We start from the raw sequence: 27,846 nt of genomic DNA, 5'->3' as shown, positions 1-27,846 counted from the left end.
TCCTGGGTTTTTTAGATGAATTGAGAGGCAAGGGCTGTGCAAAGGGGCTGGGAGGCGACAGGAGAGGTAGAGACTGCAGCAGGGTTGGCCAGCTGCTTGCAGATTTTAAAGAGTTCAGCCGAGTTGTTAGATGGCGCAGAGACACAGGCTTGAATGTGGGCTCTCTTCTTAGAGAGTCGATATTGCCTTTGGAGCAGGCGACAGGCCAGTCAGAGGATGAACAAGAAGTCCTCCATCTCCTCTCAGCCACCCTACAGTGACGTTTAAGTGTAGCTAAGTCAAGTCATACCAAGAATTGCATTTGGCTTTGGGCTTCAAACGGATCCTCATGACAGGGGCAAGAGCGTCAAGAGTATCGGAAATAGAGGAGTAGAGCATAGACAGGGCTGTGTCCGGATGTTCGTCAGCCAGAGGTGGGGTGGGGGGGGTAATCGGGGGCAATCGGTTCCTGGGGGGAAGAGAGGGAGAGATGAGAGGAGAGGAGGGAGTGATCACACCAGGAGAGAGGAGTGGTCAGAGGGATGGAGAGGGGGAGGTCAGAGGAGATCAAGACATCAAGTGTGTGCCCTGCAGAGTGAGTCGGGCCAGAGGGGGTGTCAAGACTTGTTGCATCAAGACTTAGAACAGTTATTGAAAAAAGCCCAAAACTAGATTGCTAGACACAAACATGTCAGTGCCAGCAATACATCTGTATATTAAAAGTGCAAAATGTCCATTGAAGATATGCCAATACATTTTAATTTCATTTGATTTTGTTAGAGATAATAAACAATTCAAAGACTAACAATTACACCTGAGATTACAGTGTACACTTTAGCCTGCATTACTCATCAAATGTATTCTAGTACACGACAGACAACAAAGCAGTTTGTAGTCTTCCCTTCGCGGGATTGTACAAACACATGTTGTTTGTTCTAGCCCCATCTATGTACAAGAGATCTAGAATTCAGCTCCTTAAGCATACAGAACACCTGTAGGATAATGCCCATAATTTGATTATACATTGGAGTGCAATAACTAGAATGGGAATCGCTCACAGAGCAACAGAGTCATCAATGCCCTGTAATCCAGAGACAGGAGCATGGTTAAGAGTTCAGACTCTTTGTACACAATATTTCCAAGTATGGTACCATTACCTAACACAGCAGTATTCCGATGTACTGTTGAATAGTCTTTGAAGGATTGAGGGCACCTTTTTCTTGCCAAGTTCGCGTTTGCAGATGTATATTTTGATTTCTGCTGGTAATGTCATGTAGATGCTTATTCAGAAAAGCCAAACATTTCCTCTTTAGAAAATTCCAGTTCTTCAAGAAACCTTAAACCTTGGCTAGTAAACATGGTCGGGCCACAAATGCAAACCAACGTATTTAATTTGTTGTCACTTCTTTTGATAGCCTTTGAAAGAAGAGCTAGTGAAATATTGCCAGACATGCCAGCCCATTCACCGGTTGGCTCAGACAGTACAAACTGCACTTCACACCTTGCATCATGTAGAGTCAATTGCTCCAACTGACTTCTCCAGAGAATATCATCATCTTTTTTGTTGAAAAACAACAATTTGACTTTCCTGAGACTGGAAACATTGGTTAGCACATAATTCAGTAGTTTTACCATAGGTGTAATTCCAGTGCCAGCTGCCAAAAGAAACAGTTCTTTTACTGCCTGAAGCCGAATCTTCTTAAAGCCCCCTTGTGGACTGCTCACATTCACCTCTCCGCCTATCGGAAGGCTGTCAATGTGTTGAGTGAAACCCCCATTAGGATATATTTTGATCATTAAGAAGACTTTTCTACTGTCTGTGGAGGTTAAGTCTTGGGAATTAGACTGCAACGAAGAGGACACTGGAGTATATGGCTTGACCATCTCTATTCCATCAATGGTATCTTTGAGGTAGACATGTTGTCCAATAGGCACCTGAAGAAAAACTCCATCTGGAAGCAGCAAGCAGAAAAGTTTGGTATTGTAATTAACATCGATTTTGGAAATCAGTTTGCATTTTCTGTAGAACAAACCTCTGTCAAGTCGTCTGAGAAAAGAAACATGACTGTCTAATGGCTGTCCGAGTTGTGCCCAAGACACCTTATCTTTTTTTTGGAGGACAATCTCTGCTTTGCCCACATTTCTAGTGATGTTCACTGTGACTTTTTCTAAAACAGTGTGGCTTAGCTTGAGATGTAAAAGGTATGAATAATCCTCTATTATTATCTCTGCTCTTAGGGTACTGCCTACAAGGTCCACAGTCACCATCTCAGATTCAAGATGCTTTAGTTTGGTGTAAACGGCAACAGTAAGAGCAGAGTCTGTTTGGAACCAATCATATCTGGGGGGTAAATCTTTGGCGATAGCTTCCACTATGTTTCGGTTATCTAGCACACCATTTGCTGTGGTCTTTTCTTCAGTTCTTTTCAAGTGGAAGTCTTTGGAAATTGCAACTGGCCTGGCTGACATTCTTCCAATATGACATTCTTTCAGCATGGATTCGTAATTGACCCAACGATGAACCCGGTCAAACAGGTCTGTGCCATCTGATCCTGCTGCCTTCATCAGCTCCTCCTCCCCACCAGGGTGATACTCCATGTAAGGGGTGACATTGTATACATGGCCTCGTATGCAGGTCCAGCAGTCTTCCTTTGTATTGTGCTTGGCAAGCTCTTCTTCAGTCACTTCAATGATCCTACCCTGTAACCCAGTTAAGTCCTTGTGGCTTTTCGTCAGCCGAACCCAGTCCATAAGACTTCGTCCCGGCTTCAGGGGTACCTTGCTTCTTCCCCCAGCTGACACCCTTTGCTGGGAGCTGAGGGCTGGAAAGGACTGCGAGGGTACATTCAGCATCCTGAAGGCAGCAGTATGGGGAGCATCTACGTCTAGCGGTCACAGTGGCACATAATGTCTTTATCTGGGGTGTATTCGCTTCCCCTTCAAGCGACACTCAGCAGCAGTCTGAAAAGATCAAAATAGTTTATTTTATTGTGTTTTATATAGTATCACATTACAACAAACCATTTTGAAGTGCAAACAGGAAAATTGGGGGAGGGAGAAAGAAGACAAGTGGGGGGAATAAAGGGTTGCTGTTTAACAAGAACTGTAAAATACAGAATACATGATTTTCAGGTTAACTGTGTGAATTAGTAGAGTGGTTCAAACATTACTTATTTGCCTAACATTTACACTGCAAACCAATCAACAAAACATTCAATGTGACAAGTGCTTTGACAAAATGGTTCCGAAGATGACATCCAGTGACTGTCCCCAGTGCCTCACTGGGTCGGACAGAAGTAGCGAAATCAACATTCATTTTTATCCACTATCTTATGGTGAGTTGATGAGGTGAGAAATTAGACATTTACTACTTAGAGGCCCCATCCTCACCGACAATCAACGTGACACTCTGGGTCAGAGGTCTCCTGACTAAGCATGGGGAAGCATCAATGTTCACACAGGAATGCTTTATTGAACATTCTAAGCATGTGAATCCATGAAAGATCCAATGTTGGAGAAAGACATGGTATCTAGATTATAAGCTCAGGTAATAAGGCAGTTCATTTCAGTTTTTGGTGGTTGCACAGCAACAATTATGGGATTAAGGCGCTATATAATAACATATAATTATCATTATCATCATATCTTCAACTCCGGTGGATCAGAAGGTTATCCACTGATCAGTGGATTCTGCTGCAGTTTTAGAGCTTATGGATATCTGCAATGTATCTGGTTCCCTTGTTAGAGAGGGCACGATGTGTCAAGCAGAGGACATAGAAGTCGAGACAGTATTCAATAGGAAAACATCTCAATGCATGATGGGGTCACAGGCTTAAAAACCAGGGTACATCTACTGTTCGGTTTTTAATAAGTATTAGAAGAGGAATTTCATTTATACTTGTATATATGCTAGAACAGTAGCAAAGTCAGCTCGATCAGTACAAGGTGATTTCACGAGGCATATGTAAAAGGGAATGCCAGTTATTGACTACATTGTCACTCTAGGGAATACATGACATTTCCATCAAACACAATGTCTGTGTTATTAGCTGCTCAGAGAAGGCGGATTTGGATCCTAAATCAGCTGGCCATATGCAAAAGCGCAGGAAGACTGGGACTGGAAACATATCATTTCGGTTTTGCTAGTACTGAGGCACAGGTTATTCGCCGTCATCCGCCCCTGGGCCAAATGGAGGCAATAAAATAGGACTGTTGTAGGTTAGTCTTACTCTAGTCATATTGAAGGCCATTTGGGTTTTTACAACATATAACAAAGGAGGATGTGAAAAACACAGAAGTACTGAGCTCTAAAGTGGGCACCAATTTTCAAGTCACTGGTTTCTCATGCAGCTTCCCGTAACTCTACAGATGCGCAGTCACTCAAGAAGGAGGTTACCCAAGTCAGGACCATATTTTGGATCCCTCTAAAACTGTTAATTAGTAATGGAGGTTTCATTGTATTATGTAAGGATGATAGGTCCAGTAGGGTCATAAATTATGGAACTGTTCTATCTATGGCCAGTAGCACTTCTCTCATAAAGAAAAGGACAGCTTCTATACTTCTGCATGGTCAGAACTCTGACTGACTGTGATGGACCAGACTGTGTCCCTTGTAGTTTAAAAGCAAGTTGGTGCTGAATAGCTTGAAAATATTTGCCATGTAGTAGATGCTTGAAACTGGGTGGTAGGTTTCAAGGTTGAGTGAATCTGCTGTAGGTTTCTTCAATGATGGATGGATGAAGCCTGTTTAAAGGCTGTGGGATTATCCCCCAAGTAATCAAGGAATTTAAAATATTTTCCATTGTATGGATTAAGGATGCAAAACATTCCTTAAACAAGTTGGCTGTCAAAGGTTTCATTCGGGCAGTTGAAACCTTAATTGTTTTTGACATCTTGGCAATGCCTTCTGTGAAAAATTGTTAAAGACAGGATGGGTATGAGAAACAGGGAACAGGAAAGGGGCATCATTTATGTACGAGGATTGACACCTTCAATAGTGGCTTGAAATGATCGCAATTTGTTTCCTGCAAGAACTTAAGCCATGTCTGCTAGGTGTTTGGATGATGGTAGATTCACTATCAGTTGAACATTTTCAAAAGCTCTGAAACACTGCTAATGGCGGAGGGCACATGTTTTTGAAAGAACGGTTTATTTCATTCGATCATGGCGTGCTAGCCGCTTGATTGGATTATAAAGTATAGTTCATTTCCACTTGAATTTGTGTCCATTTATGTTCTCCATTTCTCATTTTATTTGGTGTTGAGGTTATCAACCCATTTGTTGACCCTTTTTCTGGAGGGGTGTTGGAATGTTTTCCTTATACGAGCTGCCAGGAAGGCAATGGCACAGATTATTTCCAGGGGACACACTGGATTCAAAGAGGTTTTGTTTGCTAGGTTAGTAAGGATGAAAGTAAGTCTGAGCAATTCATTTTTGTCATGGGTCGGGTGAGCTCAACATTAGTAGGGGCTGGCTTGATAACATAATACAGCCATGGGCCAAGTAAGAGGTCAATGTCTGACCAGAAGGCCTGGAGTATGGTTCATGTCAGTAAGGAGAATATTGGACAACATCATACTGCCCATTGCAATCTCGGCATGTGGAGTCCATAATCCAATTAACAACATGTAGTTTTTGTCTCCATTTTTGTGGAAAAGTGTTATGCTGCTGGATTTGCTCAATCTAGCCATAGATTTACTCTACTTTGGATCTGAATCTTATAAGAAAGATTGAAGGCGCTGGCTAGTAATTCATTCCATCATTATATAAAGTTAGAAGTGTGACCTGGAGATCAATATACCATTATACAGGTGATGGAGATCTTGACACCCCAAATACATTTAAACGTGAATGCTTCTTTATGGGTGTTTTGCACATTAGCTAATTTTAGGATGTGCTATGTGTCCATATGGACAAAATATACCCTGCGCCTTTTATGTTCTAATTGCCATAATCTTGTATATAGGCGGGGACAAGGGTGTCAAAGTAGGTGGTATAGCTATAGAAAAACAACTTTCTGAGATTCCTATCATGTCGTCAAGTATTTTGTGAATACAGACCATGTTCTTTTGAGCAGACCCGGTATTTAATGCACCTACGCTGATCAGGATGTTCTAATGTATTTTTTGAGAGACCAAATATCTCTCATTCTTGCCAACAGGTAGTTCTAAATTTTACAGTTCATGTGCAAAGATAAAGTGGCACTATGCAAAGGACAAGAAGTTATCAGCTAATGAAATTCACATTACCAAAAGTGCCTTATTTAGCTAGGAGGGGCAGGTTTAAATATTTCATGGTATGGGGGAGATCGATGAAGCGTTGAGATCTCAGCATCCGCTAAAAGCTGTTGGATATGACAGCATCTCAATTAATATTGTTAAGAAAGAACCAAAGCTCTGGAGACAATTATTTACATGTGCTTTTTCAAACTTCGGCTAATCTCCCAATGGACAAATCTGCATTAAAAAAGGAGCAATAGTACCACTGGGGAAATGCCCTTTTGATTTTTTTTCTTTTAAAAAATTATACAGGCCAATCGCTTAGTTAACTAATACATTTAACTGATGATGCATTCATGGATTTCACAAACGGTTTGGACCATGTGGATAGAACCCAGCAGTGGATTACTCTCAAGGATTTGGCTATTCCTTCAAGCTTGTTAAATGTTCCGATTGACCTTCATAAAGGAAGCAGAGCAAGAATTTGCTTTGGTATAGAGGGAAAGCCCAACAAAGTCGATTAGAAAAGTGTCTGCCAGGCTGTATCCTGGTACCAATGATGTTCAATCTGCATACATTCTATTCTCTTGTAGCCCATTACAGATATGACACATTTTGCATAAGAGCAATTCCCATATTGAGTTCTGCAGACAATGTGATTCGGCTGGCCAAGGGCTCAGGTAGCACTTATAAGGTTTGTGAAAGGATGTGCAACTTGTCTACGATGAGGCCCTTACATGCCTTACATCAGAAAATCCAACATCATGGTTGCAGCTAAAAGATCTCTCTTTTTGTCCTTTTGTATAATCAGAATTGTGAAGTATTCGCCAAGTTCAATTATTGTGGTTTCACTTTTAATAAGCTTTATAGGCCATTTGATCCCATAATAACCATGGCTGAATATCTGCTTAATCATGTAACTTAAATTAAACACATGTTTCCTCTTATGCATTTTAGACTTGGCATAATACAGATTTGTACACAAGGGAACTGGGGAGTGACCAGCGACTGTGCCATAAGCAAGCTTGGTTGTCCACGTGGGTATTATTCAGAATCAATGAAGAGGTTTATGATCTTTTGAAATGTATTTACATAGATTAGCACTCAAGTTCTTTTACAGGTTTAGGAGACATTTAAAATGTTAATCCCAGACTTAAATTGATCTGAAAGTTATAAAACGTGTCTCAATGCAAAAGTGATGCTATTGCCTCATATTTACACACTGAAAAGGAGGAATCATTTTATTGAAGGCCTTGAAATTTGAACGTGTTTAACATAATAGAATCTGGCCTCAAAATGTTCACTTGCCACTATACACTGGCTAGTTATATTGGACTCTTGCCAAGTAACAAATGGTGTGCTGTATCCATCTGTGGACCTGAGGGAGGGAGTGAATTGTAGATGTGGGTACCATTTAAAACTTGAAATGTTTTTCCCTGCTAGAATTGTTTTAAAGCATGTTGCATATGGGTTTGTACTTTTATGGATTGATATAATCCGTCAAATTTATGAATGAGAAGTGGCTTGTTTCAATTGGCAAGCTAAAATCACAGATTTAAAGGGCAAACAAGTAGATTCATAGGTCCACAAAGCAATAGTTTTGCAGGAATTGTGTGGGGATGGTACACAGTGCATGTACATCTTTGTGGCAACATCTAGCTGAGGGGGTGGCCAGCAGAACATTTTTCAAATTATGCCTTCACAAGTGAATTCCAGGGTTTAGATTGTTTTAAGAAAAAAATCACTGTTTCACTTTCATTTAAGGGTAATTGATTAATAGCATTTATCAACAGATACATTCAACAAGAAACGCAGAAAAGTATTCCTTGCTATGAGCTGCCCGCCAATTTCAGTTTGTTCAGCAGGGTACAAATCAGCTCCTGCTTCTACCCCAGTAGATCCTGGTTAGCTTAAAACCAACAGTTAGTAGGAGCTACATTTGGGCTCCCCAGGCCAACTGGTGCCTTGGACACATGCATATGTGACATTAACTTTGAGTGTTTGAGAATGTAAATAAACGACAAATTAGGACACATCTAAATATAATGGATTTTATAAAATGGGTAAAGTGTGCATCCTATGTGTAAGCTATATTTGCAGTGCGCGGTGTACTCACACCTTGTTTCCTAGTGGTAGCTCCTACCTACTGGGTGATGCCTGAAACCCAAGAGCTGGTTTTAGCTCCTATTCATCGAATCTTAAAGGGGGAAGTTCACCCAGAAATGTTATTGTCCCAATCGATCGGGAATGTCTTTTTAAGCACACTGTAATCGATCTTAAAAACATTTCCTATGCATTTTATCTTAGTTTTCCTCACATTTACTCATGCAAAAACAACAGGTTGGGCACAGCCATCTTGTGCTAATCTTATCAGCTGATCCATCGCCCTAAGTTCAAGTGCCCGCGTGGCAAGAATATAGATTGCATGCCCCTCAAACTGACATCACCAGACAAGTATGCCGCTTTTCACAAAGCCAATGCACGTCTCGTGTCAATGTCCTCTGTGAGCAAGATATTGACATATATCCATGGAAATTCCAAGACGCCTCTTTCTTCGACAAACAAACAAATCCTTTGATAACACAACATAGGAGTTTCTTTTTCCTTCTTGACAGTATTTTCTTTCAAGCCTCTGGGACTGGTTTCTGCTCAGCTATCTTCAAAGTTTGACACCCTGCAAGCAGGTACTTACACTTTCTGAACTGATTAAAGTCAGTAGTTGCTTTTTATTTGAACATTTCTTATATTATGTGCAAATGTCTTTGCCAAACCATATTTAAATTGTACTTTTACAAAGCTCGTTTTTTACATGTGTGAATGCGAAATTTCATAGTTTGTGCCTATTCATGTTTTTGCACCATTGTTTTTTTTTAACATGGCAGTGTGTTCTCTTCTTCTTTAGCAGTAGTTCTTGAATACAAACACATTCTTATTTTTCTGACTGTACATTTTCGACTTATTCAATATTCAGGAACTATGGCAACAATACAACCATACCAGTGCGAGCTTGAATATTCAGAGGAGGAATTAATTGAAAGCGGAAGAAGTGAAAATGATGGGGAATCGGACGAGAGTCGTGATGATCAATCACCGGAGCCTGAACCCATTCACATGGAAGAAGTTTCCACATGGTGTATCTGTGATGGTTGCAAGGTTATGCCTACCGAGGTGGAGAACTGCTGCTGCTGAGAAAACTCTGGATGCTTGGCCTACATAGCCGAAGAAGACAACCCACTGCTATGCGTTACCAAGCTGCTTGCCTCACAAGATCTGTGTTGCGGATGATGATGATCCTTATGCACAAACTTCGAGCAACAGTTCACCCTCGTAATCCAAGTAATGAGTCTGTTTACTCTAGATCTCATGTATGTTTGACAACTGAGATGGCTAACATTTGATGCGGTTCTCCTCCGTCATTGTAACTTCGATCGATCACTGTAATTGAATACTAATGTAAGACCAGAATAGACATCACTGGAATTCACGTCCAAACAATTACATTTGTTTCACCTTGAAATTAAAAAAAATATTGCCCTACGTCCCAAACTGTCCTTGCTTCAATGGGCGTTTACATTTATAATTTTTCGATACTTCGAATCACAAATACTTTATCTTGAAAGCTACTTTAAGGGTAACAATACCATCAAATTTAGGGGAAGTTTCAAACTAAATAAGTATAGTTATCTGGTTAATTTTAGTAAAACATTTCTGGTTCTCTTTTACAGTTGGTACAGGCTGGTGGTCTATTGTGCGTTCATGGAAGGCTTGGAATCCACGTTCGACGAGTAATAACTGCCTGGGTCGGTCGAGCCATAAGTGCAAAATTCCCCAGTGACAATGGACAGTACAAAAAGATTTGTACACATAGTACCGCAACCGCATCAATACAGTTTGTAGTTTGTTTGTGCCATCTACATTACCAAAGTACTTTTTTTTTTTAAACAGTTAATATGAATAGTTGTTTGTATTTTTCAGCAAGTCAAAAACACATCCAACCGTCTAGGAGGTTCATGAAAGACGTTTAGTGGCGTTTTGCGCTCGACTCATGCCGAGCCATGCCCCTTCAGTATCAATGGCAATTTGCACCTATGACCTTGCGCTCCCGAGGGGGTGTTTTGCTTTTGCTTGGCCATGTGAGGAGAAGCCTTACACTTACCTTGCCCCTGGCAAAACAAGTTATTGGACTCAGACAGGCAAAAACTCACACTTAGACTAATCGTTATAATAAAAATGAACATTTTAATTTATAGGCCTTTTATTCACTCAATATATATATGTACTCAGCATACAAAAACATATACTCCAATATATATAAACATACAGAAAAACGGCATCACTGTTAGCAAGGAAGCAGAAGTCACCTTCATCTTAGCCACTACAACACTGCTTAGTCCCAGAGCAGGTAGGTGAAGAGATCACTCGTACTAAAGGGCTCTGAGGCGGAGCGTCCTCCCTCTCAGCGAGACTGCATCACCCGAGGGTCCAAGTTCTAACTGCCTTCCACAGAATACCCTCTTCTCTTTAAGGGGGCATGTCCCCGCCCTTCTAAGTTGCGACTACCCCCGGACGAAGTGCAGATCACAAGTGGAAGGGGCAGAAAGTGGACAAAAGCAGTCAGGAGTGGAAAACCCCAGCGCCCCTCTCGTTGTATTAATTCCCAGAACTCCTTATCATGCACCTGCAGAACGCTCCGACTCCCCTCCCGTATTCGTCCTTCAGAGGACAATACAATAACTATTCTCAACAGTTCGCCCACTCAGCAACAATATTTATGTAGTTTTGTGACCTTGCTCTGCTTTCGCTATTGAAATACTTGTTCATTTTACCCTGCCCGCGGAGACGCAGGCTTTTATTGCGGTGATGGGAGAGGAGTGTCCAAAATGGCTGCTCGTATTTCACATAAGCATTACAGGGGGCTGGGTGCATGGGGATGATCAAGGTGCCCAACACCATGCACATTTCAAAGGAATCTTCCGCACTGCCACCATTGTCCACATGGCCTCCCCAGACCTGGTGTCTCCAGACTCCCCTTTGAAGACCCAGTCCCTGCAATCAACATATGTATGTATCCTGTGAACCTTAATTCTGGCCTATTGCGCTCGTCTCATGCCCGCCCCCAACCCCTCCAGTATCAATGGCAGTTCGCACATATGACTGTGAGCTCCCGAGGGGCTGGGTGCTTGGGTAGAAGGATGTCAAACCTTGGCATTGAGGCTGTGTGCATGTCACACATTCACATGCACACCCACTTTTCTAAGCCTTTATAAACACCTTGATAGTTCACTAGGGAACATCTCTGCAATCCACAAGGTATATCGCCATCGATCTACTTGTTAGCAGGCTTGCTCAATTTGCTCATCTGTGCGTCCAAGTAAGGGTTGGTCAACTATTTTGTTCTGTAGTTTCATCGATCGCTGCTCGGAAAGTTTGAATCGTTTTATACCCAAATGTACACTGTATTCTCATTTTAATTTATCACCATTATCAAACGTTTTATGTATTTTTATCTCTGAAATTAGCACATTTGAATGCAGAGCATTGTATCAGAATGCAATGTTTCGTAGTCCATGTTTTCAACGCATGTTTACTTTTGGTGTTTCAAAGTCTATTGAATGGACTAGTAATACGTTACAATTCGCGGTATACCAATGAGTTCTTATGATTACACATTGGAACAGAGTTTTTTAAAAAATTTGAAACAAAGTTTACAAACAAAGCTATGTGATCGTGACTTTGCTCACACTTATACTTTATTCATTTTAATAATTATTTATATTTCTTTACAGACATTTCAAGAATGCCTTCATGTATCGTTATTGATTGCCCTAATGTGAGCCATGTCAAAACTCCTGGCACAGTCCCAAGTCTTATAATAAGCAGTGTCGCAGAGCAATTTGCTATGCAATTCTGTAGATTTACTAATTAAATTGGCACTTGTGTAGCAAAGCTAGCTATTTAAGTTACCCTGTTCAATGAAAGCACAGCTCACCCTAGCATTCCTCTCTTGCCTTCAGAGCCCTCGCCACCCTCGATTCTCTGTTGACTGCAAGTTCAAAGGGGCTAACGGAGAGAGAGTGCAGCAGTAATCATCCCCTTCACTCATGCATGTGCCAAAAGGCCTGTGTGGGAGTGCTATGCACATTTTCTTTTTCAAATAATTGCAAACCAGAAATAAATCGGGATAATACTGTTATTAAGCTAACTGTATCCTGTCTGCCAAAGTCCAGTATGTGTTTGTTATTTTTTTTTAAAGGCTTTCAAGTCCTTTTCTAAAAATGTAATTGGTTACATAATGCATAATTACAGTATTGCTACTGTAAAACACTGCATCGTCTCCATGCTTTACAGTTAAGTGTATCTAAATATCAGTGTCCACTAGATTTCATTTTGGTGGCGAAGATGCATCATATGACGAGTGGACACGTTTGAAAACGTACATGACCATGCAGCCAAATGCCTTTAGGGCAAACCTAGTTCTGTAGGCTGCTGGTTACATACCACTTGCAACTGTTGATCAACCCATGAGCTGATCCCATACATGACATGACATTCCATCTTACCATACTGCTTCAGACCTGCTACCATGAAAGTGAGATGGCCGCAAACTACAATAGTCTGCCTAGTTTGTCCAGTTCTCTGCCTGCTACGCCATCCACACTGCTTAGTCTTTTACATAATGAATACATAAAGCTAACTTGATATTTACTTGAAATATCGATCAATAGTTTAATCCGGTCTGTACATCTAAAGACCCACAGCAAATTGTACACCGTAGTTGGCTTCCAGATCTCACTTTGCTCTATGATTACGATTGCATTATATATTTGCACCTGCAGTAGAGAGCTGGCCAAACAGTTTTCAGAGCCTTTTATCATATCTATTTATTTGTGTCCATTCATGCAGCTAACCTTTTTACAGACACTCATCCAGGGCTCACAAAAGTATTTTCGCCCACTTGCATAGTCGAGTAGATTTTAAGGAGGGCCAGTACCATTTGCAGGGGATGTTGGAAACATTTAAATAAACTTCACTTTGTTTGCAGTAAATGTCAAAAAAAGTTTAACTGTATGGCTGGCCTCTGGGTGGCAGCAGTGTGCCAAACTAAAGTGGGTTTGTGGTCACATGCACCATTTTACAGAAAGTGAATTTAAATTTGTTGTCACCCGTTGCCATGGGTCTAGTACTGGGGTGCACAAGATACGGCCCGCGGGCCATATGCAGTGTTAGGGAGAATTATCTTATAAGACTAATTTCCCAAACCTAGTGAGTCCCCCAGCAGCTTTGCTGGATTTTTGGGGTTTGTTTTTTTCTCCTGCTAAGAGTGAGACTCTTTTCCACCCACTCTTAGACATGATTTGAGGTGCTTTTTGACTTAGTATGTGTTCATGGGATATGGGATAACCTATTTCTACTCCAAAGGGCATCATCTGTTTTTGTATGCGTTACACAGCACCCTCAGTGCAGTAACACAGGGGTGTCATAGTGACTCCCCACATAGACTCCATACCCTGGGACTGACTACTGTCTCCCAGAGCATGTAAAGTCACCATTGACTTTACTAGTCCTAAATTGTGAAAAGAACCAGAACACACCATCATATTGTGGAAGTACTGGTAGGGGTAATTCAATTGCCCCTGGGTCTGTTTCCAAGGGGGCACTGTGCAGTCCCCCCTTGTCGAGTTTCTGGCTGGTGGCAGTGGTTACCACGCAAAATATTCCTTCGGAATATTCTCTATGGGGTTTTCCCATTGATTTTAAAACGCACCACTTTTTGGTGCAATGTTAAAGATATCGCTGCTTTATTTATTTAATATTAAATCCACGGTTGGGTCTTTTTGCCAGAACTCGGTTCCAAAATTGCGTTTGTGTCCGTCTCTGTAACTCTGACCAGGGTCGAGCCCTTTGTTCACTATTTTGGCGTGCTTCTCCAAAGAAGCCCTCCAAACGGTGCCACTCTGTTTGGGTTCCACAGGAAGGGTGGAGGGGGGAATTGGCACCCTGGAATGCGTTGCCTTAGCAACCCAAGTCGCACTCTACTCCGATTGGCCCAGTGGTAAGCCGCCCGGCTCACCACTTAGCATGTGTGATTGACAGCTAGGCTGATGAATGGGGGTTTTTCTGCATAAAGGCAGGGCCTTTTGGACTGGAACTTCAGAAGTCACCACAGGACCTAAGAATCCGAAGAGGGAAGAAGCTGAGCCATCTGCAACTATGACACCACCGGTGAAGCCCTGCTGCAACTACCTCACCACTTTCCCGACGACAAGAGAAGATCTTCTGCTGGACGAGTCTTCTTCCTCTGAGCTGGTGGGATCAACCAGTTCGCCCTTTTTGCCTACCGAAGACGTCTCTTGGTCGAATCGCCCGTGCCAAGCACCCCGGCGGCTGGATAGCCAAGCTTCACCACTTTGACCGCGAATAAAAAAGGACTGCACCTTTTAATCCGGAACTCCGCGGCTGGTTTCATCACTGGGCAGTGCAACGACTCAAAGTTTCCTCCTCAACGAGATCCTCTCTTCCCCTGGTCGGAACAACGAACTGCAACCATTGCCAGGAACAACTGCCACCGCTGGAGCTTCCTCTCTCTTAAGGTACTGTGTCCTACCTGGCCTCCCTTTCTACAGATTGATAAAGTTGACCCTTAAATCCTTGGCTTTCTATACTGGGTTGACCCCAGACCTTCTAACTTTGTTTCTTGAACTAAACTAACCTCTTTTGAACAATCTGCAAAGACTTTTAGTGCAAATTAAACTGTGTGATCCTGGGCACATTTCGCTTTGCTCCATTTAAAGTGGGCCTGGCCTATGAACTTTGGCTCTACAGTATATTCTGCCTTTATTCCCTTGCTCTGACTCTTAAAAAGTGTTGAGACGGTTTTGTTCTTATGCTCTGCCTTTTTCTCTCCCACTATCCAAACTATTGGAGTGCCATCTTAGTTAAGCGCTCACATCGGTCTTAACAAATAGTGGTGTTTTAACTCTGATTTGTCTAATAGTTATTAAGGGAGGTGTGTATACTTTATCTGACTGTGTTTTAACTTGCTTTTGATATGGAGTGCTAGTGTATTGCCTAAAGTGTGTTTTAAATAAATAAATATATACTTTTTATACAAAGCTCTGGTCAGTGTTTGTTTGCTCTACTGTGTTTTGGCCCTATTGTGTTTACTCTACATACTGCCCTACTCTTCTTGAGAGAAGTTTGACTGCTCAGCCACAGCTACCAGGTAAATCTGGGTGGTGCAGATTGCTACCAATTGGGTTTACTGCTTGCTCCTGTAGTCTTAATCTTTTTGCAGTGTTCCCCAAGGGAACTGCACAGGATGCTGCCTAACATGCAGCCCGCGGTATTGCGCTTTGCGGCCCCCTGAAGAACAGGACTTTCATAATGAAGTGCGGCCCACTTCAAGCAACAGAAAACAAAGCTGGCCACACTTCATTATGAAAGTCTTTGAAGCATGACATGTTGCTGGCATAGGCGAGGCGTCCCAGGAGGTGGGTAATTGCCTTCCTAATTGATGGCCTGTCCCCCTCCTCCAAAGAACTCTTTGCAAGGGCCTTAACGTTGCTCCTTAGCCCAGCCATCATTTGCGTGCTAGCAGGCTCCATTTGCACAGCCAGTGTTCTTTCATCTGGCCTGAAAGGGACACCACAGGAAGCAATGGGCCATGAATATCACTGGGGTGGGGGCCATCACTGATAAAAGCAGGCTACGTACATGGTGGGCACACTTTAGTTTACCAAATGTGCAATTTACACTGGTAAAAAAAAAAAAAACACAAAAGACATTTCCAAACTGAAACATGCTTCTGGAATTTACATTCATTAGTTTTCTTTGAAGCACGTTTATTTATTTTTTGTCTGACTGTCACAAATACCCTGTTGGTTTTGCTCTTTCCTTTGTGTTTTTTCTAAAGCTGTTATATGCTTGTCAAGCTTCGTATTCACAAATAAATGCTTCTTTTGCACTGACAGCAGTTATCAGGAAATTAAACTGTGGGTTGATGGGTGAGCAAAAATTCCCCCACCCTCACCCGGAATATAAGCAAGCTACCAGCCCAACATATCCCCTGGCCGCATACATTTGATAGCACTTATTTTTATAAGGAATTGCAAAGTCATAGGATTTGCAGCCAGTTTTAAATATATAACATCTTAGCAACAGTCACTCAACCTGCTGAGCTACCCCGGTAGCTTTCTTCTGTAGCACCTGTCTATGTGTTCATTAATGTATTCAAAAATCACTATTACCAACAGTGCAGTTCATGTCCATGACTTCAAAGTCAACAGTATTTCATCTCCATCCGACCCTGTGCATACATTCTTTGACGGTGCACCAGTGGCACCTCTCCATAATGGGCAAGGTTGCACCGACCCACAGCTCTAGACAGAGAGGAAGGGAGAGGCTGTTCCAGAGTAGGGAGCCAGTCGGGGAAAGAGATCGGCCGCCAGCTTGCTGTTTAGAGAAGCGCTTGACACGCATTGAGTTTGCACTGGAACAGCATAGAGATCTGGAGGGAGAGTATTTGGTGAGAGCCTATTGTAGATGCTGTGGTCCCCAGCCCCAGAAAGCCTTATGGATGATGCAGAGGGATTTGAATTTAATCCTTGAAGCAACCAGGAGCCAGTGGAGACATTTTAGGACAGGAGAGATGTGGTCCCCGGGGTTGAGGCCAAGGATAAGTCTTGCAGCTCATTGGATTTTATCCAGTGAGCCATGTAAAAAAGGGGCATTTTGCTTCCCCAACCTTGCATGGCCGATTGGGAATACTGGCTGATGAACTGCATGTGTGTATGTATGAGGGAGGGGCTCCTGCGCCTCCTACCACATACAAAGGGAGATGGGCTCTTAGTCATCAGCGCTCCGGCTCTTGGGTTCATGTGCACGAACCAGGAAGCGCTCTTTGCTTCTTTTTTATGCCACGCAGGACTTGTAGCACTGGGAGGAAACATCAGGACCATGGCAGAAGGTACTTTAATTTAAATTGTGTATGTCATTGTGTGTGCTTGCGTTTTAAAATTATTCCCGGGGTGGTGGGGAGGAAGACCCACAGCCACCCCCAACACCTCGATTGGTTTGGGCTCCCTTGCTACGCTCCATCACACTGGCATATTTGGGGGAAATATTTACACCCCTCCAATTTAGTACACAATTTTATCAACACTAGTGCTATAAAGCATGGTAATAAGCAGGATAGAAAAAAAACTATATTGGTTATATTTTCTTTCATGGCCTGTACACACCACCTTTGTATGATGCTTCAAATAAAAGTATTGTAAAGAGAACATTCATTTATTGCCCCGGTGACAAAGCAATGTTGATAGTGGGTATTGAAGTCTTTTGTGGCAGTACTTCTGAAAGCAGAGGTGTTTTGTGGTGGCGTGTGGAGTCCTGTAGTCATTAATGTGGACAGATCACTCATCAGCCACATCTGCACATCTCTTTTTCACCTGCAGGACAGCCAGTTCTGTTAGGTCATTGCTGCTGGGCGTGCGGGGATGATTCTGTTCTCACACTATTGATAACATGTTGAAGCCCAGGGCCAAATCAGTTTTTCTTTTGGCTTGTTAATAACGTGTACTACAGAATTGAAAGCACAAATAGAAATAAAGACAAGAAGTACACCGCAAAATGCCCATTTGTTCCCCCACATACTTACTATAAATGTCTGAGGGGGGGGGTCGTGGCCTGCCAGGCTACCCCACACAAACAATCTGGCCCCCGGTAGGCAGCTTAAGGTACATTTGGCCCTCTGGCAAAACTAGTTGTGCACCCCTGGTCTAGTACATGTCTCTTCAGTCGAGTGGGTAAACTAAGTTACTCAACCTGCGGGTCTAGTGCAATTTTAAAGAATTTGTAAGGCCTGACTTATCTCACTAATGTCTTACTTCAGCAGGAACAAAAAACAGCTGTATTGTTGCTCATTTTATATCTTGGGTACAAGTATCTTCTGGTGGCATTAAAAACATTAGTACAACATTGCTAATCAAATGGGGTTGTTTGCTAATCAAGAAAAAAATGTATTAGCAAACTCTGCTAATCCATTTTTGAAAACTAATTTATGCCTTGCAGTCCTGCATGTATTCCCAAAGGATTTGGATTGAATAAGAACATGGCTTTCAAATTGCGGATTTCCATTATCCTAGATTGAATGCAGAGCCAAGGATGTCTTGGAAAACGTGAGGGGCAATTGATTCTGCGTCATGTACTTCTCAGACGATATCTATGAAGCATCCAACTACACTAAAAAGCGTTACCTCAGACATCTTTGCAAATTACTTCCCAATGCAGTTCCAACAAAATTTCAATACACGCTGGCTCCGGTGAGTAGTGGACGAAGAATTGGTTATGTATGTTTCTATATAAAAAGAGTGCTCTCTATACATATGATCTTGCAATCTAATAAATTAGTATAGGGAAAAGGTAACAAGACCACCATTTTTGACTTTTTGGGGAATATGTACACCGATGTTATATTGCAAGTTGCGCTCGCGACAAAGCACTGTACTTTTAAAATTTTTCACTTTAGGCTGCTTTATGTCTAGCAACATTTTTGCTTATTTTTTATTTTTTTATTTGTTGGTTAACGTGTCTTTCTTTACGTAGAGCTCACTGCTGGAAGTACAGACTTTTACCTATAAGGAAACCACAGACACGTCGATTATACCAATGGTGAGGCCAAACCACATGCACAAAGTAATGTTTTTGAATATTGGACATATTCAAATTTATAAAAAATACTAATGTACCTTTTCAATTTTACTCTTTTCTCATTATATACGTAATATAAAGGAGCAAGATTAATTATCGATCACTATTCAGGAGTCAACAGCAACATCACTCACTTATCAAGTAATCATTTTATACTAATCCTTTATATGCGACTGAACAATACATGCATGTGGCCTACTTTGAATTGAAACATATTAAAGATTACGTATAATATTAGTTATTGAGAAGAAGTAGTGTCTTGTATGAGTGTCTCTCAATATGGACCATTGTCTGCATCTGAGATTAACTTTTACTTTTTTTGCTTTTACATCTGTATTAAAACAATGTGGCGATCCATTAAAGACCGTTGAACGCAATTAGTGCCTTTATTGGTTCAAATAGTGGATACTCCACAGAGGCAGTACTATTATTGTACACTGTAAAGGTACGCTCAATGTTATTATATGCAATTGAAGTGTGGGGTCACCGTTTTCGGTCCCAAGTAATGATCGTAGAGGCTACAATACTGAGAAAATGACTGTGCTTGCCGAGTAATACCCCGAGTACCTGTATCTTGAATTGAACATGAAATGTATCAAAGCAGAATATATTCATCGTTCAGTTATGAGTTATGTTAATTTGGTACAACTAGATAATGGCACTAATGTGGTCGCCCATATGCGTGCATTTTTGAAGCTATTTAAGTGCATTCAACTGGGTGTTCTAGGAAATGTTATGAATATGTACACACATTGGAGTATTGGCTTTGAAACAGTAGTTAGTACCATACCTAGAAAGATTTTTAGGAGGTGGCTCAAGAAGAAAATAAGAGGACATTGTAACGAGTCACATTTAATATCTTTGGCTTCAAAAGGCACATAGTGGAGAATTTTGCCAATACTACATGAATCGTGTGCAACCCTCCCCCCCCCAATTATATCAAAGCCTATCCCAGCCCATATGTGTTTAGAACTTATCTCATCATGAAGTTCAATCTTTCATCAGTGTTGGAGATAAAAGGTGCATGGGCCGGTATAATGCAAAATAAACGGCTTTGCAGATTATGTGGCTGCCCCGAGATTGAATCACTGTATCACTTATTGATGTGTTGTGAAAGCTTAAATGCACTAAGAATATTGTTTCTTAAATTCTACAATAATCAGATCAACATGAATAAGTTTGAAGGGTTATGGTCTCTGTTTTCTGCAAGGTGATGATCTGAATTTAATATATTTTTTAGTAAAATTTTATTTGAGAATTGAATTGATTTTAAAATGTATTGAGTAATGAAGTGTTATGCATACATGAATGCTTTTATGTGTTGTATCCTGGTTGATATGTATTTCCTTGTTTTATATTGTATTGTTTTATGTGTTGTATATACAAAGCCTATTAGCTGAAAGTATATTAAATAAACTGAAACTGAATTAAAACAATGACTTTTTTTTGTTAACCTTTATTTTTTGTCAGCATAACCAGAGTATATTGGATTACAATCGGTAACAAGCCATGCAAGATCTTACAAGCTTAGCATTTCTATTCAGGAATACAGGTCAAGAGGCATCAGATAGATATCGAAGACAATTCTCAGTGGCACATCATACACATAAGCAGTTACAGCGGGCATTCAAACATTGGGGGTAAGGTTGGACAGGTAGGACTTGAAGTCGGCCCATATATCTCTGGGGCGGGATGTGGGAGGCAACAATGCCAATACAGCTCCTCTGCGTTTTGGGCCCAGTTGAGTGCCATCAACCATGTTTTGCTATTGGGCAGGGTGGTATCCTTCCACTTCTATAGTATACATTTCTTAGCCAACACGTAGCCTGTATTTACAAAGGAAAATTAGTCTTTTTTGGTAGGTTCTCCCACACACCAAACTATGCTCCCAAGGGCGAGCGTTCCAAGGGCAAGTCCACAATTTACGACAGTGTGTCTAATACTGAGTTCCAGAATGCCTGCAGGACCAGAACATGTGCATATGGTCAGCTTGGGCATAACAGCATCTAGGACAACAGTGTTCAGCAGTTTGGTACATTTTCCTATGTTTCATAGGGGTATAATACATCAACATTTTCTATTGCATACATCCAAAATTGAAAAACATTTTTGGTGCGACCACACATACGATTCCACTGCACATCAGATAGTTCGAACCCCACATTTTCAGACCAGCTAATCCTTGCCCTGGAGATCGGGTTTGGTTGTTTATTCAACAGTATTTTGTATACTGTCGAGAGTAGTCGTCGACTACCACTGGAGTTGGCAATATATGCCAATATCTCTGTTTCAGGGGGTTCAGTCCGGAAATACAGCCATTGTGCCATCACATCCGCTCGTATTCTATAATACTGCATTAGTTCCACCCCTGTGCCAGTGTGCCCTTGCCACCAGGTTAGCAGAGAGATAGATTTTCCATCCAGAAACAGATCAGCCATTGCGTTATAAGCCAGGCTGTCCCACTGCATCCAGGAGGAGCAGTGCCCCTCCCACACAACGCGCTCCACGACAGCTGACCAAGGATCAGCTGATGAGACTGCCGCGCCTGCTAGCCCCTCCTCTCACGCTTTAAAGTGAGGGGAGGCACATTGCCAGGCGAAACCGCTGTCTGGCGAAGGCCTGTGGAAAAGGCCAGCGCCGCTCTCTGCAGCTCTCCACTGCTCGACGGTGCACAAGGCGCCACCATACCTCCACCTGCAAGGTAAGGCCTCCAGCAGCCGCATTTGCAAAACTCCCCACATTCCATATCCCCTATTGGGCAAAGCTGCCGCCAACACCCAGTGCCCCCCTCCCTGCTGCCTCAGAAACACTCGACTTCGGTGGCGTACCCTTCCTCCCCTGCCAATCACCTATTCTCCCAGCCAGGCGGTCCGCAATTCGAGATTGGGTCACAGATGTCCACCCCTTTCACAACAACGCCGCCATGACAACCACCTTTATCTTGTGGTTAATGCCAGGGCCCATAAGCCTGGTGCCTCAAAGGCCCAGTCACAAACACAGACTTATGTAGGAGCATGTATGCCCTCTCTTGCAGCCAAAGCAGGGCACATGCCCACACCTGTGACTCTCTATGGTCCACAGCAGCTACACCCTCTCTCTGCGAGTACCATGCCCAAAACTTACTTGCCACCTGACCTTGCACCGTATACTACGCCTGAGCCCCCTGTGGCACCCATGCTCAATGTTGACCCTGCACTGGATACTATGCCTGAGCACCCCTGTGGCACCCATGCTCAATGTTGACCCTGCACTTTATACTATGCCTGAGACCCCTGTGGCACCCATGCTCAATGTTGACCCTGCACTGTATACTATGCCTGAGCCCCCTGTGGCACTCATGCTCAATGTTGACCCTGCACTGTATACTATGCCTGAGCCCTTGTGGCACCCATGCTCAATGTTGACCCTGCACTGTATACTATGCCTGAGCCCCTAAGGCCCCCACTGCCCCACCGTCCACAGTGAAGGATACCTCCAGGCTGACTCACACTCTTAGCTGTGCCTTGGTTAATGCACGCTCAGTTCCTGCCCATGCCCTTGACATTAATGACCTCATCGTCAAGGACAACCTAGACCTCTTAATAATTACGGAGGCATGGCTTAATGAAAGCTCTGGCCCGGCACTAGCTCTCGCTATCCCACCGAGGTACTCCATTTTCAGAAAAGCCTGCACCTCCCAGAGAGGTGGGGGTGTGGCCCTCATTGCAAGGGAAACCCTTGCTATCAGAGAAGCGGAAGGGCAACTTGATCACCACTGTGACTATCTCCCTTTGAAAATCAATGTCTCCCACAATTCGCACCATAGCTCTGCACATTGTCTACAGACCCTCGGGTCCCATCACAGACTTTCAGGACACCCTCATCCTCTGTCTGACAACATCAAAAAGACGTCTCAAGTCATTCTTCTGGGAGATCTTAACCTGGGGCTTAATGACCCTTAATAACCCTAAGGACCCCCATGCCAAATCCCTCCCTAACCACCCTGGGCTTCTTACATTCTACTTCCGGACCAACCCACATCAAAGGGTGCACACTTGACTGGATCAGCCATCACAACTTTTCTATCCAATCACTATATTCAATTCAACCTTAACACAAAGAAAGGGTCCCCTAAGCCCATCTCCCCCTGTCCTGCAGCCCTCGCAAGGAGCTCCCGCCAATTGACAGCTGAAAACCTAGCACCATTGCTCTTTATTCCAGCTTTGCAGGCCCCATTCCCCAATAACCCAGAGACCTTAGCTAACACCTTCAAAGACGTCATCACTCAAGCAGTGGATACCGTTGCACCACTCGCACTTAAAAAGCCAAAAAAGCCAAACACTCCCAACTCCAACTAAAGAACTTCTTGACCAATGTTCTCACAAGAGGCTTGCTCTCGCCGCATGGAAAACCAGCCCTTCAGAAGCTACCAGAAGTGCCTTCAAGGCCATCTCCATATCTTATAAAGCTAACATTACCATAGCTAAAGCCACATCCTACAACTCTAGGATTAATGACTCTAAATCAGGTACCAAAGACATTTTCACCATCTTCAGGGAGTTGGAAAAACCCTCCTCTCCCTCCCGCCTCAAGGATGAAAGCTGGTGCAACAGTATTCAATCTGCCATGCTAGACAAACTCTACTCTCTTCAAAACAAAATCCGGGGACATCAGAATGCCCTCAACCGCCACATTTCCAACCTTCACAGCAAAACACCCTTGCCCGCCAAAACTGAGTATTCCCCTCCCTTTGATTTCAAGGACATGACTGAGTTGGAAGTCATCTCCCTCCTCAACCTTCCAACTGCAAGGGAGACGCATGTCCTGCCCAACTCATTAAAGACTCGGCACATATCCTAGCACCCTTCCTAACCGCATTAACTCCTCCTTCCAGGCTGGCCACGTTCCAGCTGGACTCAAGGAAGCGTGGGTCCGCCCACTCCTAAAAAACATTCCCTAGGGGGGGCCTGGCTCGAAGCCACCACGAGTGGAATGGCTTCTTAGGAGCTCCTGAAAGGCCCACCGCGCCGCGGCTACAAACGACGCTTCCAGTCCCCGTTATGGAGTGAAACTAAAATGACCGTTGCATGAATACCGCCAGCAGCTGTCTACTGAGTGGGATCCCGCGCCATGGCCGGAGTGTGAAGTTCCGGTAATTTTTTTTTTTCCACACGGGTCTGCGCTCGTATCCAAGATGGCGGCCGCGGAGCTCAAACAGAGGAGTTCCTCCGTGCAGGGGTGGGGCGGGCACGCTGAAGCAAACAAAGCCGCCTAACGCACATAGCTCTCCAGCCCGCACTGACTCTTTCTCACACCCCGAAACTGGTTCAACCCTAATCACCCCGCACAGCCCCGGAAGCAGACCATCGCACACAAGACTGTGGGCCGACATAGAACTGAGCCAACTTTACCAGAAGCTGTTTCGGGCCGGCTCTCATCCCCACCGCCTCCCTTCTATCCCGCACGGGGGGCACTGGCTGCGGTCGACCGGAGTGGAGCTGCTCCTCCCCCGGGAAGTGAGGAGACGGCAAGCGGAGAACATCTAATCAGCTCACCCCTAGCCACCACTCCGACAGCGACTGCCCCTCTACCAGTCTAATCTCCAGGCCCGGCCAGAGGGATCCACCACTACGCTTTTCCTGCCTTGCCCCGCAAGCCACGACTGGACTGCACCCAAACCCTCAGCCCGGCGGTTCTCGACACGTAGTGAATCTACGCCAGCACAGATCACCCGGATCATATCTCACTGGGCCTGTAAAGCCGCAAACTTGCGGGTCGACACAGAGTCCCCATACCTCTCGGAAAAACAGAGCAGAACAGCACCGACATCTTGAAGGTGAGTGTCAGAATCCAGTTGCCCACGTCGTGTAGCCGAAGAGTTCTTCCTCCCGATGGAACCCTCTGGCCCCAGGAACGGACAGCCAGAGCGATCAATCAGAGGAAAGAACGGATACCTGGTGAGACCCAGAGGACGCAGGAGTTGTAATGTAGATGACGCAAAAGTTGTAATGCCGAAGTCAGGGTGGTACGAGTAGCCGAGGACAGGCGTTGGATCTGTAAGTGAGGAGTTAACACGATACAGATAATATAACAACCGCCCTTCTGACCAAACCCGAACACAACAGAAAGAATGCAATACGTTGATCCCAATTCCGATAACAACCCCTAGGCTTACCGTTACTCCGGGGAGAATCAGATGGAACCAGGAAGAGAAGAACTCCGAAGTCCACAATGCAGAATACCAGCAAAACTCCACCACCTATCCCGCCGGCACGAGGACGCCTAATACACACTAGGGTGGAAGTTTCATAAGTTCCAAGTTCAATAATCAGAAAGTTCAAGAGTTCCAAGGTCAACAATCCAAAGTTCAAGAGAAGTTCCTCAAAATACCCAGATGCAGTCCAGATGATTGATGATCCAGAAGATAACCGAAGAGCAACCAAAACCAATGGGCGAAGGCTAGGAAATCCGTGAGCGGTCCGAGGTCGAAGAATGATGCGGGCAGCAAACCAGAACAAGGCAGTCCAAAATCCAAAGCCAGGTAAACGGTCCGGGTCGAGGCAACGAGGTAATCAGAAATGCTGGAGGGAAGGGGAAGGGAAAGGGACAGAACCGGGATGATAAGGAAAACTGGATACAAGGTACAAGATACGAGGCGCCACCAATTCTTAATCAGAAGCACCGATCTGGAGTGTAGGCGGAGAATATAAAGGTGAGGTCACATGACAGCGTTCCGCGGCTTTCAGCGTCGACCGTGGGAAACGCTGAGAGGACGCCAGCGTTGCCATGCCAACTTCCAAGCCCCTGGTTGTAGTGTTCTTAAAGGGCTATGCATCCGTTTCTTGACACTGCTTACACGCCGGTACATGACAGTTTCCTCCCTCAAAGGGGGTGTCACCCCCCGAGCAGACCAGAAACGAGACAATAGGGCCGGAGCATGGATGTTTCCCACAGGTTCCCACGTACGGTCTTCGGGACCATAGCCCTTCCAATCGACCAGATAGAGACGTCTGCCCCTTCGGACTTTAGTATCCAAGATCGCACCCACCTCATATTCATCAAAACCACGCACCCTAATCGGTGGTGGATGAGCAGGAAGTCTGGTAGATGGGTGGCATGGTTTCACTAGAGAGACATGGAATACCGGGTGTACCTTCCATTTTGCAGGAAGAGCCAATCGGAGGGCCGCAGGGTTAATAACCTGCAGAATGCTGTAGGGACCCACAAACCGAGGCAACAGGGATCTTCGACCAGGCAGGCGTAGATTTTTTGTGGACAGCCAGACCTTCATCCCCGGTCGGTAGTTAGGAGCCGGTGAGCGATGTGCATCTGCCGATGACTTAGTACGTGACTGGGCCTGTAATAGTTGACTCTTAACTAAAGCGTGGGTATCTGATAGGTTCCTAAGACAACCAGAGGCAGCCGGATTTTGTAATGGCCAATCAGCAATACTGGGCAAAGAACGGGGGTGCTGGCCATATAGTGCAAAGAACGGAGATACACCTGTCGCCGTATGCATAGAGTTATTGTAGGCGAACTCGGCCAGAGGTAGAACAGAAACCCACGTATCTTGGCGTTGGTGGGTAAGACATCGTAGATACTGTTCCATGGTGGCGTTAAGCCTCTCTGTTTGCCCATCGGTTTGTGGATGGTATGCACTAGAGTACCTGCCGTCTATACCCAACGTTGAAGTCATGGCTCTCCAAAAACGAGAAGTGAACTGTGGTCCCCGGTCAGTAACAAGAATGGAAGGCAGACCGAATCTTCGGTAGACGTTCTTCAAGAACAGTTCCGCCAAAACCGGAGCAGAAGGAATCCCCTGGCAGGGTACAAACAGGGCTGATTTAGTGAAATAGTCCACGACCACCCATATATAGTGTCGTAGCCGTCGACTACCGGAAGTTCTACTACGAAATCCATAGAGACCATAAACCAAGGCTTGTCTGGAATAGGCATGGGTTGAAGCAGGCCCACCGGTTTGCCCGGTTGATGTTTGCACTGTGCACAAATGGCACAAGAAACGATGTATTCCCGAACATCGTGTGACATGGAGGGCCACCAGCACCACCTTCTCAAAAGGTCAATAGTTTTCCCAGTACCTGGATGTGCCGCTACCGCTGAATCGTGACACCATTGTATGGCGGTGTGTCTTGTGTCGGAGTCAGGCACATATATTTTACCCTCCTTATAAGGCAATGAATTGATGACCTCCAACCCCAGGCTAGAAATCTCGGAGGGAGTAGTTCTCACCCATTCTTGTATCCTAGTTTTCAGAGAGGGGCGCAAGGTACACCCACACACCACTTGATTGGGTAATAGAAGAGCTCCTTTAAGCTCGGATGGTTCAGGGACTCCATGGATGCGGGAAAGAGCATCAGCCTTCGAATTCAGAGAACCAGGGCGATAGGTAATGGTGAAGTTGAACATGGCGAAAAATTCATGCCACCTGGCATGACGTGCCGTGGTACACTTCACTGATTGCAGTGCCAAGAGATTCCGATGATCAGTAAACACTTGAACTGGTTCGGAAGACCCCAAAAGATGATGTCTCCATACCATAAAGGCGTCTCTTACAGCCAACAATTCCCGTTCTGTGATCGTATAATTCCTCTCGTAAGAGGTGAGTTTTCTGGAGTGATACGCAACAGGATGTAAACCAGCGGACTCGGGGCAAAGTTGGGACAGGATAGCTCCCAGTGCAACATCTGAAGCATCTGCTTCTACAATGAAAGGCAAAGAAGGATCCGGATGTTGAAGGACGGGAGCCGTGGTAAAAGCAGATTTTAAGGCCTCAAAAGCCTGTTGAGCTTCCTCGTCCCATTTAAACAAACTTTTAGTGCTGGTTAGTTTAGTAAGTGGAGAGGCAATGGCTGAAAAGTCTTGGATAAACCGCCGATAGAAATTAGCAAAACCTAGGAAGGATTGCAGAGCCTTCAAGGTATCAGGACGAGGCCACTCCAAT

At 44.0% G+C, this 27,846-nt stretch overlaps 1 protein-coding gene across 2 annotated transcripts in view; it reads right to left on the bottom strand.

Moving 5' to 3' along the window:
- Positions 1 to 715: 715 nt before the first annotated feature.
- The window catches only part of CYB5R4 (cytochrome b5 reductase 4), an 81,458-nt gene continuing 54,327 nt past the window's right edge, over positions 716 to 27,846 (bottom strand). For both annotated transcript variants that reach the window (XM_069647084.1, XM_069647085.1), the window contains one exon: positions 716 to 2,940. In XM_069647084.1, coding sequence (XP_069503185.1) covers positions 1,261 to 2,832 — 1,572 coding nt within the window. In that variant the 5' untranslated portion in view covers positions 2,833 to 2,940 and the 3' untranslated portion in view covers positions 716 to 1,260. The remainder of the gene's footprint in view (positions 2,941 to 27,846) is intronic.

The sequence above is a fragment of the Ambystoma mexicanum genome, chromosome 2q (assembly GCF_040938575.1).
Source record: "Ambystoma mexicanum isolate Mex_15411 chromosome 2q, UKY_AmexF1_1, whole genome shotgun sequence".
Lineage (NCBI taxonomy): Eukaryota > Metazoa > Chordata > Amphibia > Caudata > Ambystomatidae > Ambystoma > Ambystoma mexicanum.
This window is presented reverse-complemented; position numbering and strand designations above follow the sequence as displayed.